Below are 13738 nucleotides of genomic sequence, written 5' to 3' on the forward strand. Positions count from 1 at the left end.
CACCTTGGCTTCCAAACAGACCCGGAAGCTGCAGCTGTTTGGTAACACCTCTTCGGTGACGGATGGAGCGAGGCGTGGTTTCCTGACTAGGCCATTTCCCCCTCACAGAGACTACAAAGCCCGAAGGCCTTTGCGGTTCCTCACGCCCTTTCCCGTGGGGGGGGGGAGGAGGAAAAAATGGGTGGGATCTAGCCGCTCCACTTCCGGGCGTCGGTGTCGCTGTTGCCGGAAGCGGAGGTGCGTCCCCCCGTTCGGGCCTGTACGTACTGCCGGAGGACCCCCCGGGCGCGTTGCTAAGGGCGACCGAGGTGCCGTTGCTGGGATTTTCTGGGCCTGCCAGGAGAGATGGGCGAGCCGGGCCCTGCCGCCGCCGCCTCGGCCAGAGCGCTGGTGCCGGTCCCGGCCGAGGCGGGCGCCTTGGCTGTGGTGAAGGAGGCGGCCCAGGAGGCCCCCAAGAGCAGCAAGAGGGTCCTGGACGAGGAGAGCTACATCCAGGCGAGCGAGGGGAATGGGAGCGGGGTGGGGGGCCTGGCGGGGTGGGGGGAGCGGGGGGGCGTCGGGGCCTTTCCTCATCTTGGGTGTTTGGAGAGACAATGTGGTGGTGTGCGGGGTATTGTTGTTTATTTATTAAAAAAACTTTTTTTGTAGGGTGAGCTATTGGGTTGTTTATATTTTTATTATGTATTTTGTGGTTTTATATCTTGATTTTATTCTGTGAACTGCCCTGAGACCCCTGGGTGTAGGGCAGTACATATAAATTCAATAAATAATAATATATTTAAAAAAATCCTTCAGTAGCACCTTAAAGACCAACTAAGTTTTTATTTTGGCATGAGCTTTCGTGTGCATGCACACTTCTTCAGATACCTTCTTCAGATACACACTTCTTCGGATACCAGGTATCTGAAGAAGTGTGCATGCACACGAAAGCTCATACCAAAATAAAAACTTAGTTGGTCTTTAAGGTGCTACTGAAGGAATTTTTTTATTTTACTTCGACCCAGACCAACACGGCTACCTACCTGTAATAATATATTATTATTATTATTATTTATTGTCTAGTTTGTTTATGAAGATATTTGCTCAGTGTAAGTTGCTTGGGCCTGCTGCTGCTGGTGGTAACAATAACAAACTTTTTATAAAAGAATGGAAATGGTTTGTTGAATATTAACAGACAAATTGTAAACAGATAGGAACATTGGCAGGATTATTGTAATAACCTGCAGTTTCATAAGAGTATATATTTAAAGTCGATGAATAAATGAGCAAATTAAGTTAATATGGATATGCAGGAGATATTAAAAATAAATTTAAGGCAATGTTAAAATGATTGTGAAGTTGGTGAAATGTATAAACTCAAAGTACAAATAAAACTAAAAAATAATAATAAACAATGATGACAAAATAAATAAATAAAATTTGTTGACTCTGGGGGGAAAACCATAACAAAAAACAGTGGTTATGAGTAGAACTAGGCCAGAGAGACCTGGATTTGAATCCCTCCTCGGGCATGCAATTCACTGGAAGGCAGTCCCAGTAAGCCCACAACTTGTGGACGTTGAACTTGTGACGCATCCAGCTCTACATGCTTGGCAGGAAAATTAGAAAGGGGGCTGGACGGGGAGACTCGCAGTCCCACCCGCTATTGCCACTCCATGTGTTTTGACTGTATGCGGTTTTGACCATTGGAGAGATGCCCTGAACATAACCCCTGTGTAAGTTGCAGGCCTACTCTCTCTCTGTGTGTGTGCCTTATATTCCCCTCCTGCCAACCTACATCACAGGGTTGTTGTTATTATGCTTACTGTATTTATATCCCACCCGTTAACTGAAGATCCCTGTGGGTTTTTTGTTTTCGCAACAACACAATGGCGTGGGGAAGCAGTTTGGGCAAGGGTGGGTTGGGCAGGTCCTTGGCGGGATGTTTAATGTATTGAAAATAAATAAAATAAATACATACACTAGAGCAGTGCTCCCCAACCTTTTTATCGCCGCGGACCAGTCGACGTTTGATAATTTTACCGCGGCCCGCTGAATTTAGATTGTTTTGATTTAATCATTTTAATTTAATTGTATTTAAATGTTCCTTGGGCGGCCCGGTACCAATTGATCCACGGACCGGGACCGGTCCGTGGCCCGGGGATTGAGGACCACTGCACTAGAGGGCGATAAGGAAGGCAGCATTGCAGAGCGATCGACAGATGTTGCACTTGGACCTTCAGGTCTTGGCTTGCTTTAGAAGCAATATCCTGCACATATTTCTTTAGAAGATAAATAAGTAAATGTGGGTGCTGCCAATAGACAGACCTTATAAGGTCATAAGTGTGCTCATCATGATGGCTGTTTTCTATCTCTACTGGTGACGGCTGTTACATTAATTTAGGCCAGCTGAGTTTTGGATCAAAACCTTTGTTTTCTTGGGGTGCAAAACAAGGCATTTATTTATTTATCATGTATTTTATTTATCTATTGAATTTATATGCCGCCCTATACCTGCAGGTTTCACGGTGGTTTCTCGGGTATCTTGTAAGATGGAATACATTGCTAAGGTGTCACGGCACATGCGTTGAAGGTTTGACAGGCCTGGGCCAGCAAGCCGCTTTACTTAAGCTAAATTTCTGAGGATTCCGCCATGCAGACCACAAAATTATATTATGTGTTCCTTTAATTTTTTTTATTTTCCTCCTACCCTGAAACATTGTTAATTTGGTGTTTTAACAGAGTCTGGAGAAAATCATCCAAAGGGATTTTTTCCCTGACGTTGAGAAATTGCGTGCTCAGAAGGACTATCTAGATGCTGAAGAAAGTGGTGATTTGGAGAAAATGAGACAGATAGCCATCAAATTTGGCTCTTCCTTGGGGAGAACTTCCAAAGACACCCCTGCACCATGTAAGAATTTATTTGGACCCTTGGATTATTGGTGTTTATCATAGAGTTTTGGACATATTCCTTTGTCATTTTGGGGGTGTTTTTATGATTTGCAAAGAATACCCAGTAGAGCAATTTTATACGCATCACCGAAACCTATATATAATGCTGCTGGCGGGGCCAGAATACTATTTGGGGTTTTTTGGTTTGAAAGAGCTAGAGGCAGCATTTATGGAACCTTTGGCCCTACAAGTGTTGCTGATCTGCAGCTCCCATCAGCAAGTGTGGCCAGGAGTGATGGGATTTGTAGTTTAGCAACATCTGGTGGGCCACTAAAAGACCTAAGGCATTTTTATTAGGAATCATGACATCAGAAACCAAGAATAAAATTAGACCATTATTCATGTATTCAACAACTGCAGCAAGGAAATTGGAAAAGCAATACCATCCCTTCAAAGACTGAATGGCAAGCCAAATTAATAGAGTATTTACAGTTGGCAAGGAAAACTGGGACAGTGAGAGGAAGCGCAACACAAGATGTTAATAAGGAATGGATAATAATTAAGGAATATATCAAAGGGTACAATAATAATAAATGTTTCCTGGCAGATATCGAATGAGTCTTGTGATATAAGGAAGTGTTAGAAAAAGTTTAAACTAAGATATAGAAAAATATTAATAAGAAACTGTAAAAATTTTTGAATGCAATTAGTACAGTGGGGTTAGTCGGAAGTTTCTTTTACTATTTTTAATTCTATATGTACTGTAATTAAGTTCTTTTTTCTTATAAAATGTTTGTACTGTATATTTGTTTTATGTGTATTTTAATATATCTTCTTGTTTAATAAAGTTTATTTTAAAAAATTCTGGTGGGCCAAAGGTTCCCTACACGTGATATATGATATCCCTCTTTTATCCTGTTAGGTAATTAGGTGGATGGGGGTTGTGTTAATCAAGTACACACTCTGTACCTTGTGGCTCAGTGGTTATTTGAACCGGAGCCTTGTCTATGCTGGCTCTCGGAACAATACATTCCTAAATCATTGCTTTTCCAAAAACGCTTTTGAACAGATGTTACTCCAGCCACGTTTGAAACACCCGAGGTTCATCCCGGTGACCCCTCCACATTGAATAAGCCCAAGCTCCCAGTCAAAACTACAGACGAAGGTAAGAAATTCTCATTTTGCTTGTTTGGGTTGTTCTATATCAGACATCCCCAAACTTCGGCCCTCCAGATGTTTTGAACTACAATTCCCATCATCCCTGACCACTGGTCCAGTTAGCTAGGGGTCATGGGAGTTGTAGGCCAAAGCATATGGACGGCCGCAGTTTGGGGATGCCTGTTCTATATGTTGTTGTTTGGTTTCAGGGCTGAGAAGGATGCGAAACAATTCCTTCAGGCATCCCTAGTATTAAAAATTGGGTGGGGCTGCAGTTTGGTGAATAACTGCACCTGGTTTACATGCAAAAAGATCTCAGGTTCAATCCCTGCCATCTCTAGTTGTATTGTGTCGTAGCTTCTGGTATCCTCATTGGTGCCTTGCTTAAAGGCATGGGGAAATCCATCCTTTGAAGGACTGAGGCAGGACTTCAAAGTCTTATCTGTGTTTGCTTTCCCTCCCTTTCCTACAGGTGAAACGGAGGAAGAAGAGAGCAAAGATGCTCTGCCCAGCCTGGACAGCTTCTTGGCGAAACACACCAGCGAGGATAATGCTTCCTTTGAGCAGATCATGGACGTGGCAGAAGAGAAGGAGAGAGCCAGGCATTCATGGCTCTACGATGCAGAAGAGGAATTTGCCCAGGTGCAGGAAAGAGCTTTGTGTATCTCCATTATTTAAATAGCTCCATATAGGAGACTGGTAAAAGAGGACTACCAACACAGCCCTCCCTTAAGACCTTTATATTGCGTTCTCTTCTGAAATTATCACCTATGGTCCTGAAGCATATGCAGCAAACTCACTCTAGCCAAGCAATCTGGTCATGGTCAAGTGGTTGGGGCCTGTAGATGAACCGGTATGTGCCATACAGACAGTCTTGATTTCTAGTGGGGAAAAATGGCGTTGAGCCCTGTTTCAACCCCCAAGCGATACACAAATTAATAAAGTAAGGCATGCATTCTCCACACTGAAAAGTAAGATACTACAGTAATTATATACTCCCCAAGTAAATTGCAGGCCCACTTAATTTGCACCTTTTCACTCTTATGTACTACCATTTGTGCCCATCACTGAAGATCTTTGTCAAATCTGTTTCAGCGGCACCAGGAGCAGCTGGCACTTCCGTCAGCAGAAGAGCAGCAGGCCCTGGCGAATGGGAAAGCTGGGGTGGAGACATGGGAGTACAAGGCTAAGAATTCCCTCATGTATTACCCACCAGGTGAGATCAGTGATGTCGCAAGAGTCTCCAGCAAATGGAGACAGCCAAATGGACCAATAGCTGTATGTGTTTGTATGTGCGCCACACACACACACGCTGGACAGGATTCGCTGCAGCTTCTTCCCTGCGTGTTTTCTCATCTTTCAGTACCTTTTCAGAATTAATAATTTTGTTGGGCCTAATTGGTCATTGCTGCCTTTGAGGTGCTCCTTCTGAGTTCTAATATTATGGGGTGAGGGGGGGGGGGTATACTGATTCATTCCCTACACCATTGAGAGTTGAGCATGAAAGTGTAATTGTGAGAAAACTCATTCTCTGTTATTCTATTTGAGTTTTCATTCTTAACTTACGGGAGTACATTTTTCTTTTAAAAATTGCAAATGGCAAGACTTTTGTTTACAGCTTTGATATCAGGCCTCCAGTCTGATGCTAATGTTCTTCCGTTTCCAGGTGTTCCCGAAGAGGAGAATATGTTTAAAAAGCCACGGGAAGTTGTCCACAGAAACACCCGTTTCCTGAAGGATCCGTTCAGCCAAGCCTTGAGCAAATCCCAGCTCCAACAGGCAGCAGCCCTCAACGCTCAGGTTGGAGAGCTGATTTAACTTTCCCACATCTTCTTTATTTGAAATTGGTGTATTTCCACATTTCCTCTACTTACAGATGGATACATATAAAATTATATATTCCACCCCACCCCCCATACATGCAGCTGAGAGATAATTCTATCCTTACTAGCTTTAAGCAGTGCATCTTTAAAGTCCTTCAATTGATTAAATGCAATTTTAAATAGGAAAGAGAAGGCTGGTGAGTTCCAGTGGAGAGAGCCTCTTGCAGAAGACTTTGCACTCCTCTGTTTATATTGACTGTCAGTGGTTGAATTTGCATTTTGCACAAAACCATGGTGAATGAACAGGAGAGAACCACAGCAAGTCATGGATGCAAACACCTTTGCTCCTTGTTCAGCTGTGAGGATGACTTTGGAACCTTTTACTCCTCCCCTGTTAATCATGGCTTGTCATATCACCCAGACAGGGGATCATGATCAGTTGCAAAACAAGCCAACGTCAGATGTGGGTGCTGAAGGTGGCTTGATTACCTTCAACTATTGTATTTAATGCATTTCTATACTGCTCAGTTGTTGGCCTTTGTCAGCGATGTACATAAAAATTAACCATGCAGAGAGTAAATCAATAAAAATCGTAAAACCAACCAGAAGCACAAACACTACCTTTTAATGCCTGCTTGAATAAGAAAGCCTCTGTCGTGCATCTTAAGTTCAGCAAGGAGGACACCTGTCTAATTCAGTTTGGAGGGAGTTGCAAGGCTTATGAGCCGAGCAGTTCAACCACAGGGGACCTCCAGCTGAGACTCCCCCAAGGATTTTAGTGATTAGGCAGGGATAAAAAGGATCAGTCTGTTCTTAACATATCCTGGACTAAGTTGCTGAAGGGCCTTGTAAATGAATGCAGGAACCTCAAATCTGGCTCAGAAACATTAAACCACAATTCCTTGTCTGGATGACAGAAAAAGCTAGGCTTAAGTAAAACCTATGAGTAAAAGCTTTTGAAGTCCCTCTGCCAGCCATCGAGAGGGGGAGTGTGTGATCCGAAGGATTGTTGTGGATCTTCCTTGCTTATGTGCAGCATGCTAAATCTTGGTTTAGCATCAGGTGCAAATATGACCAGTGAAGTATATGGCCAAAGAGTATAAAATAATCAAATGATCAAGTATCAGTTAAAGACAAAAAAAGCAGATTTTTACTGAAGGTGGGGAGAGGAGCCTGATGCATGATCTGCCTTAGAGGAGTTAAAGAGTGAGAGCCTATGTACTAGATCAGATGTTTTGGAACTACAACTCCCATGATCCCTGACCACTGGCCCTGTTAGCTAGGGATCATGGAAGTTGTAGTTCCAAAACATCTGGAGAGCCAAGGTTGCCTATGCCTGTACTAGATGGTTCAGGATTAAGTAGTATAAATACAGTATTTAAAATAATTTTTAAAAAAGATTATTAAGTGTTAAGCAAGCTTTTTGAATCTCTGTAAGCCATTGTTACCAAACTTTTCTTTTTTTTTCCTTTGCAAAATCTAGTACAAGCAGGGTAAAGTCGGTCCTGATGGGAAGGAGCTCATACCCCAGGAATCTCCAAAGGTCAATGGATATGGATTTGTGCCCACGCCCTCCCCAGCTCCCGGTAAGAAGAGGCGGGTGGGGAATTCCGAGAATTGTGTTGTAGAAAAATAAATTAGCTTGCAGTTAGACAAGGCAAAACTGATACTTTATTAGCAAATGTGACTGAATGCTTAGCCCCCTGAGTCCACAAAACCTTGTTCATTGGGAAAGGGCAGTTTCAGCCACAGGAGCTAATTCTGCAGGGTTATGGGGAAGAAAGCATAGCTTTCTAACAGGCTGAAGTAAGGGGGTGGCTCATGGAGTGAATAATTACATTGTGATTCCTGGCATTGGCTAGTAATACTGAACACATAGTGGAGAGAGTGTTTGTGGGCAGTCAGCTGAGGTATGGAGAGGAGAGGGTGCCTGTCCCTTTAACTCTTTATTACTGACCTGCTTAACTAGGGTCAGGCTGCATAGCGATTGAGGAATCACAATCCCCCCCCCTCCTTGCAAAAGGTAGGTCTTGTGGATTTCATTGAAGGCCACCACAACCACAGTTCAAGCTATAACTGGCAATATTCAAGCAAAGAGCCTGCCATCAGTCTATCTCATTAGACTTAACTTGTGAAACTCTATTCATAGGTGTGAACGACTCCCCTCTTATGACGTGGGGTGAGATTGAAAGCACCCCTTTGAGGTTAGAAGGCTCAGACACACCGTATGTAGACAGGACCCCTGGACCAGCCTTCAAGGTATTTAAAGGGCCAACGCAGGAAATCGAGATTCTTAGAACATTGTCTGGTGTACAAACTGGGTGGAGCCTGGCTGCACAAATGAGGTTGTGGCTTTCGACTGGGGTGGGGGTGGGGGAGTCAGAAACATCTGTTCTAGTCTTGGGCATACTAAAGCCCAGAGCTGACTTGCTCTGTGTGCGCAACCTAAGTGCACCAGTAGCCAGCGGGAACAAAGTGACAAAGCCAGTGGGGAATTAACTTGTGGGTCTTCTCCTGCTGCCCACTTCCTATGGTGTAGGTAAGGGAATCTTGGTGCCTGGTGTTTCTTTTCCCTATTTCAATCTCATCACCCCCTGCAGAGTCACCTGGGCCCAAAGGCTTTAGAGCTCTTCTGCTGCCTTTGCAGTACATCTGCATTTGCTGTGATAAATGGGTAAAAAGGTGAAGAAGAAATGTGTGTCTCCTAGCAGTCAAAATTGCATGCAGTGGGAAAGCATTGATGGGCGGCAGTTATTATTAAAGCTATCGAGCACATGCAAGTTTAGAGATTAGTGTCTCGTCTTTGCACTTGATGTGTCTTTTCTGTAACCCCCCCCCAAAAAAACCCACCAGTATACTTCTTGCGAAAGCGAAGCAACTCTAAGAAGGTGGCTCAGATAGAGGGTGTTTCAGTTTTACACTCTTGGGAGTCAGCTGGGTATTTTTGCAGTTAAGTGAGAAGGGTTGTGTGTGCAGCTTTCTGTTTCTGCTTCAGGGCGACATATTAAGTTCTCTCACCACCACGTACCTGCCCAGTTGCCTGGGAGGTAGGTCAGGCTGAGAGATTGTGACCAACCTCACAACTTTGTCTCATACCTGCAATTATAACGCTGATCTCTCTGAACCAAACCATTACTCTAGCCCAGGGGTAGCTCACATGATGCCCTCTGGATGGTGGACTCCAACTCCCATAAGTCCTAAACAGCAAAACTCAGTAGTTGAGGAGGATGGGAGTTGTAGTCAGGCAACATCTAGAGAGCCATAGGTTCCCCTACCCCAGCCCTATGCTCTAAAGTCTCCTCCAGCCCTAGTTTGAGTAGCGCTGTTGAAGAGTTTGGAGCACAAGGTGTAGAGCTTCTGTGTTTGCCCTGGAAATGTTCGATGCAGGGATGGGAGGTGGAATCCAATAATATCCACAGGTTCCCCACCTCTGGCTACATCGCTTTCATAGCAAAAAAGCACAAGTGAGCAATGAACCTATGGCTGGAAAGATGAGTTTCTTGTGTGGCACCGGTAACCCCTGGTCTTTTCCCAGATCCTGGAGCCTGGTCGCAGAGAGAGGCTAGGGCTTAAGATGGCCAACGAGGCAGCTGCTAAGAACCGAGCAAAAAAGCAGGAAGCTTTAAGAAGAGTCACGGAGAACCTCGCCAGGTGAGACTTTGCTAAAATCAGGGGGCCTCTTTTCCAAAAATCTAACTGTAGCATGCAAGAGGAAAAACAAACTGTGGGGAGAACAGGAAGACTTGGCATTTTTAGAGCGCCTAAATTTTGGCTGTTGATTTTTAGAAGCAAAGAAATTCGATGTCTTAGCTTAGTGGTAGATATTGAATGCTCTGCTTCATCTGTTCTTCAGGTACCTTTTTGGTAGCCAGGCTATGTCTGGGAAGTAAACAATCCTCTTTTCTGGGTACTGTGTGAATTGTAGCTCTGTGAGGGGAATAGGGGGTCTCCTAACAACTCTCAGCAGCCTCTGGAGGAAGCCATGACTGTTTAAAGCGGTGCCATGATGCTTTTACATGGATATTGCAGATAGAGCCTTACCTGGTCACAACCAACCAATGCACGTCGTCTCTTATCTAACATTACTATTATTTTCCTTTTAAAAACCCATGTGTTTCTTCTCCTTCTAGTCTTACTCCCAAAGGACTAAACCCAGCGATGTCACCAGCCATGCAACGCTTAGTCAACAGGACTGCCAGCAAATTCACAGACAAGGCCCTCCGAGCCAGCTACACCCCATCCCCTGCACACCTGAGCACACCTGGCTACAAGACCCCGGCTGGTGGGCCGCAGACACCCACAGTCACCCCAACTTCCAGGACAAAGTCTCAAACTCCAGGGACTCAGGACCCCACCTCTATCACGGACAATCTGCTGCAGCTACCTAAAAGGCGCAAAGCCTCGGACTTTTTCTGAGGAACGGCACCTCTCTTTCTCCTCTGCAGGGCCCTGCATAGCAGAGTATGTGGATATAGCTGACAAAATAGACGCAATAGCAACAAGAAGGGCTGCCCAGATTTTCGGGATTGCTTCTGCCCTCCAATCCTGTGTTGCTGCTGCACTTTTGTCGGCTGCAAGGAGTAGCAAATGTAGAAGGAAGCCTTTTTTGGCCAGGCATCAGGTTTGAGCTTTGTCACCTTCTGTGCTACATGAGCCCAGGAGCCAAGGAAAGAAAGACTGTACTGTATGTGACGCGAACCTTTCTAAAGCATTTTGGGCGGCTCTACAAAGGGGACCTTGTTGGTTGTGTTTAGGTGCCCCTGGTTCTGTCTGTACAGGCGTATATTTTTATTTATTGAACACAGAAAGCCTTTGGATAAAGACTCAACACAAATCTGAACTAGCGGGTATGCCTGCGGCTCTCAACATCACTGCTGGAGAAATTCTGATGAATATATGAGAGCCACTTTCCAGCTTTACATTATTCATCCAGGGAATGACTTTCAGGCTGCTTCTCAGTGACATGTGGCATTTTCTGCTTGGGAGGGCCAGAGCTTTTGCTCTCAGATGCCTACAGGAAGCCTGACTTTGGTTAGGGGATGTGTAAGTGTGATATCCCCCAAAGCTGGAAAAGGCTGGCTTTATTTTTAAAAAAATAGTAATTTATTTTTGTATATTCTGCTCTTCTACCAACAGTATCCAGAGCAGCATACAACACACTTGGTAAAGCATATAGTATATAATCAATAAAAAGTACATGTACAACTGAAGAACTATGTGTAAAAGTAATAAGAACAGGAAACATAAATAAAAAAAGCCAACGGCAGCAGAGGTAAAACATATTGCAAGTTAAAACTGGGTGCAGTATTAGGCACTGTTAATACATTGAATCTTCAGGGAAATGTGCTTTCAGTTCTAGTGAAAGGCTCGCAAAGTGGGAGCCTGATTAATTTTGGGATTGGCAAAGTATTCCAGAGTCCGGCTATTGCTTGTAGCCTTCAAATGTCATTCGACTCCAGCCCCCAGCATCTTTGACCATTGGATATGCTGGCTGGGGCTGATGGAGTCTTAACAACATCTGGAAGGCCCCAGGTTGGCCATCCCTCTACTACAGGGAAGGCTTTCCAGGCAATGGAGTTCTGGTCTTAGAAAGCCATTTAGTTAGTCTCTCTCGGAACCAATAAGTCAATTGTGTGTTAATGATTTCAGGTGTGCAGAGATGGGTGGCGCTTGGAATTCACTGCACCACTTGTCTATATCAGAAGAACATAAGGGCCAGCTGGATCAGGCCAGTGGTCTGTCTAGCCAGCATCCTGTTCTCACAGTGGCCACCCAGATGCCTTTGGGAAGCCTACAAACAGGACACAGCACAAGAGCACTCTGGGTTTTTAGTAACTGGAATTCTAAAGCATTTCTGCTTCCACCTGTGGAGGAAGAGCATAGCCATCATGTCTATTAGCCCTTGACAGCCCTCAATGAATTTGTCTACCATTCTAAAGTCATTTGTCGGTGGCCATCACTTCCATCACTTTCTCTTGTGGGAGTGAGTTCCATAGTTTAACTATGCACTGCGTGCAAAACTTTCTTTTATGTGTTGTGAATTTTCTAACTGTTGAGTTTCTTTGTCTTATGAGTTCTAGTGCTATGAGAGAGGGAGTAAAACTCTTCTCTATCCATTTTTTCCATGCCGTGCATCGTTTTATAAACTTCTGTCATGTCACCTCTTAACTTGCCTCTTTTCCTAAACTCAAAAGTCCTAAATGCTGCAATTTATCCAGAGGTTTAATGAAAGTTGCCATGACTCCATAGCGCAAGGGTTATCAGCACAGCACAGCAACATTCAAATCTCATTTTCCCCCTAGTTGTGTGAGCAGGTTTTTACTCTTGTAAAATAAAGCCACGCAAATATTAGTTAGTGTATTGTACATTAAATCATAATAGCAAGGTCAAGGTATCTCTGATCTGTCACTTACTGACTTTGTTTTGGTAATCAGCACCTGAAGAGGGGAGACTTGAGAATATATAACATTTCCAGGATGATTCTTAATACCATCTTAGCAAAAGACAAATATTTGGGGGGGGGCACCAGGAGCCCATTTTTTAAAACGAAGCAACCTATGGCATGGATGGGGGAAGCTGTGGCCCTCTGTATGTTCTTGGACTCCAGCTCTCATCATCCCTGATCATTGGACTTGCTGGTTGTTGGGGTCCGTTAGTATTTAGAGGACCACAGCTTCTCCATCCTTTGCTGATAGGATTATTCTCACTGGAGGAATGCCTATGAAAAATCGTTGCAGGAAACATAAACAAATACAGTGGTGCCTCGCTAGACGAATTTAATTCGTTCCACGGGTCTATTCTTATAACGAAAAATTCATCTAGTGAATCCCATAGGAATGCATTGAATTTTTTCGATTCCCCCCCCCATAGGAACGCATTAATTGAATTTCAATGCATTCCTATGGGAAACCGCGATTCGCTAGACGAATTTTTTGTAAAACGAATTCGTCTAGCGAAGCAACCTCCGCTAGAAAAATCCTTTCTTTAAGTGAAAATTTCGTCTTACAGGGCGTTCGTTAAGCGAGGCACCACTGTATGTGAGTCGGTTGGGACTCCTTGAGTCAAATGCACACTGTTCTTGCATTTCCGCTGTACAATTTATTCACACATATTTCTTCACGTAGGCCAGTGGTGGAGGAAGTAAGTCTCAGTAAGCAAGGCATTGCAAAATCAACTTCCTCAACTATTACTGGATGTCAGAATTTTTTAAAAAAAGAAAAAAAAGTTGTCTCTGTGCTTGGAAAACCCCGGCAAAATAATAAGCAAACTTCACTGTTTCACTGTCCAGTTGCAGATATTACTATGGCTTTATTCACGCTTTAACTTTTAAGCACTATGATACCACTTTAAATAGTTTTCCCCAAAAGGATTATGGGACCGGTAGTTTGTTAAGGGTGCTGAGAGTTGTTAGGAGACTACTGTGTTCACCATTCCCAGAGTTTACCTGTGAAAATGGATTCAGGGACGTAGCCAGGATCAAAATTAGGGGGGGCAAGGGGCGGGGCCAAGGGGCGGGGCCAAGGGGCGGGGGAGGGGCCACAGTGGGGCAAGGAAAGCCATGGTTGTTCAGGGGCGAGGGGGCGCCAGGATCAGCCCGAAATCGGGCTGCTCCTCCCCCTCCGCAACCGACAGGGGTGAGGGGGCACCAGGATCAGCCCAAAATCGGGCTGTTCCGACCCTTCCGACCCCTCCATGATCGGCAGGGGCAAGGGGGCACCAGGATCAGCACGAAAATGGGCTGCTCCGACCCCCTCCGCGATCGGCAGGGGCAAGGGGGCACCAGGTTCAGCCCAAAAATGGGCTGCTCCGACCCCCTCTGCGATCGGCAGGGGCCAGGGGGCACCAGGATCAGCCCGAAATCGGGCTGTTCCGATCCACTCACTCCT

At 44.7% G+C, this 13738-nt stretch overlaps 1 protein-coding gene across 1 annotated transcript; it reads left to right on the forward strand.

The window, feature by feature from the left end:
- The first annotated feature begins 214 nt into the window (after positions 1–214).
- Positions 215–13320, forward strand: ESS2 (ess-2 splicing factor homolog). Its single transcript, XM_035099148.2, has 10 exons — positions 215–495; positions 2722–2890; positions 3941–4036; positions 4502–4671; positions 5125–5245; positions 5696–5829; positions 7336–7438; positions 8002–8111; positions 9388–9503; positions 9983–13320. The coding sequence occupies exons 1-10, from the start codon at positions 346–348 to the stop codon at positions 10266–10268; spliced, it is 1455 nt and encodes a 484-aa protein (XP_034955039.2). The 5' UTR covers positions 215–345; the 3' UTR covers positions 10269–13320.
- The last annotated feature ends 418 nt before the right edge of the window (positions 13321–13738 follow it).

The sequence above is a fragment of the Zootoca vivipara genome, chromosome 17 (genome assembly GCF_963506605.1).
Source record: "Zootoca vivipara chromosome 17, rZooViv1.1, whole genome shotgun sequence".
Classification (NCBI taxonomy): domain Eukaryota; kingdom Metazoa; phylum Chordata; class Lepidosauria; order Squamata; family Lacertidae; genus Zootoca; species Zootoca vivipara.

Coding starts and splice junctions, on each gene's coding strand:
- ESS2 (XM_035099148.2), top strand. CDS start 346: ATGGGCGAGCCGGGCCCTGCCGCCGCCGCCTCGGCCAGAGCGCTGGTG. Junction 5,246..5,695: donor CCTCATGTATTACCCACCAG/GTGAGATCAGTG, acceptor TTCCGTTTCCAG/GTGTTCCCGAAGAGGAGAAT. Junction 5,830..7,335: donor CAGCAGCCCTCAACGCTCAG/GTTGGAGAGCTG, acceptor TGCAAAATCTAG/TACAAGCAGGGTAAAGTCGG.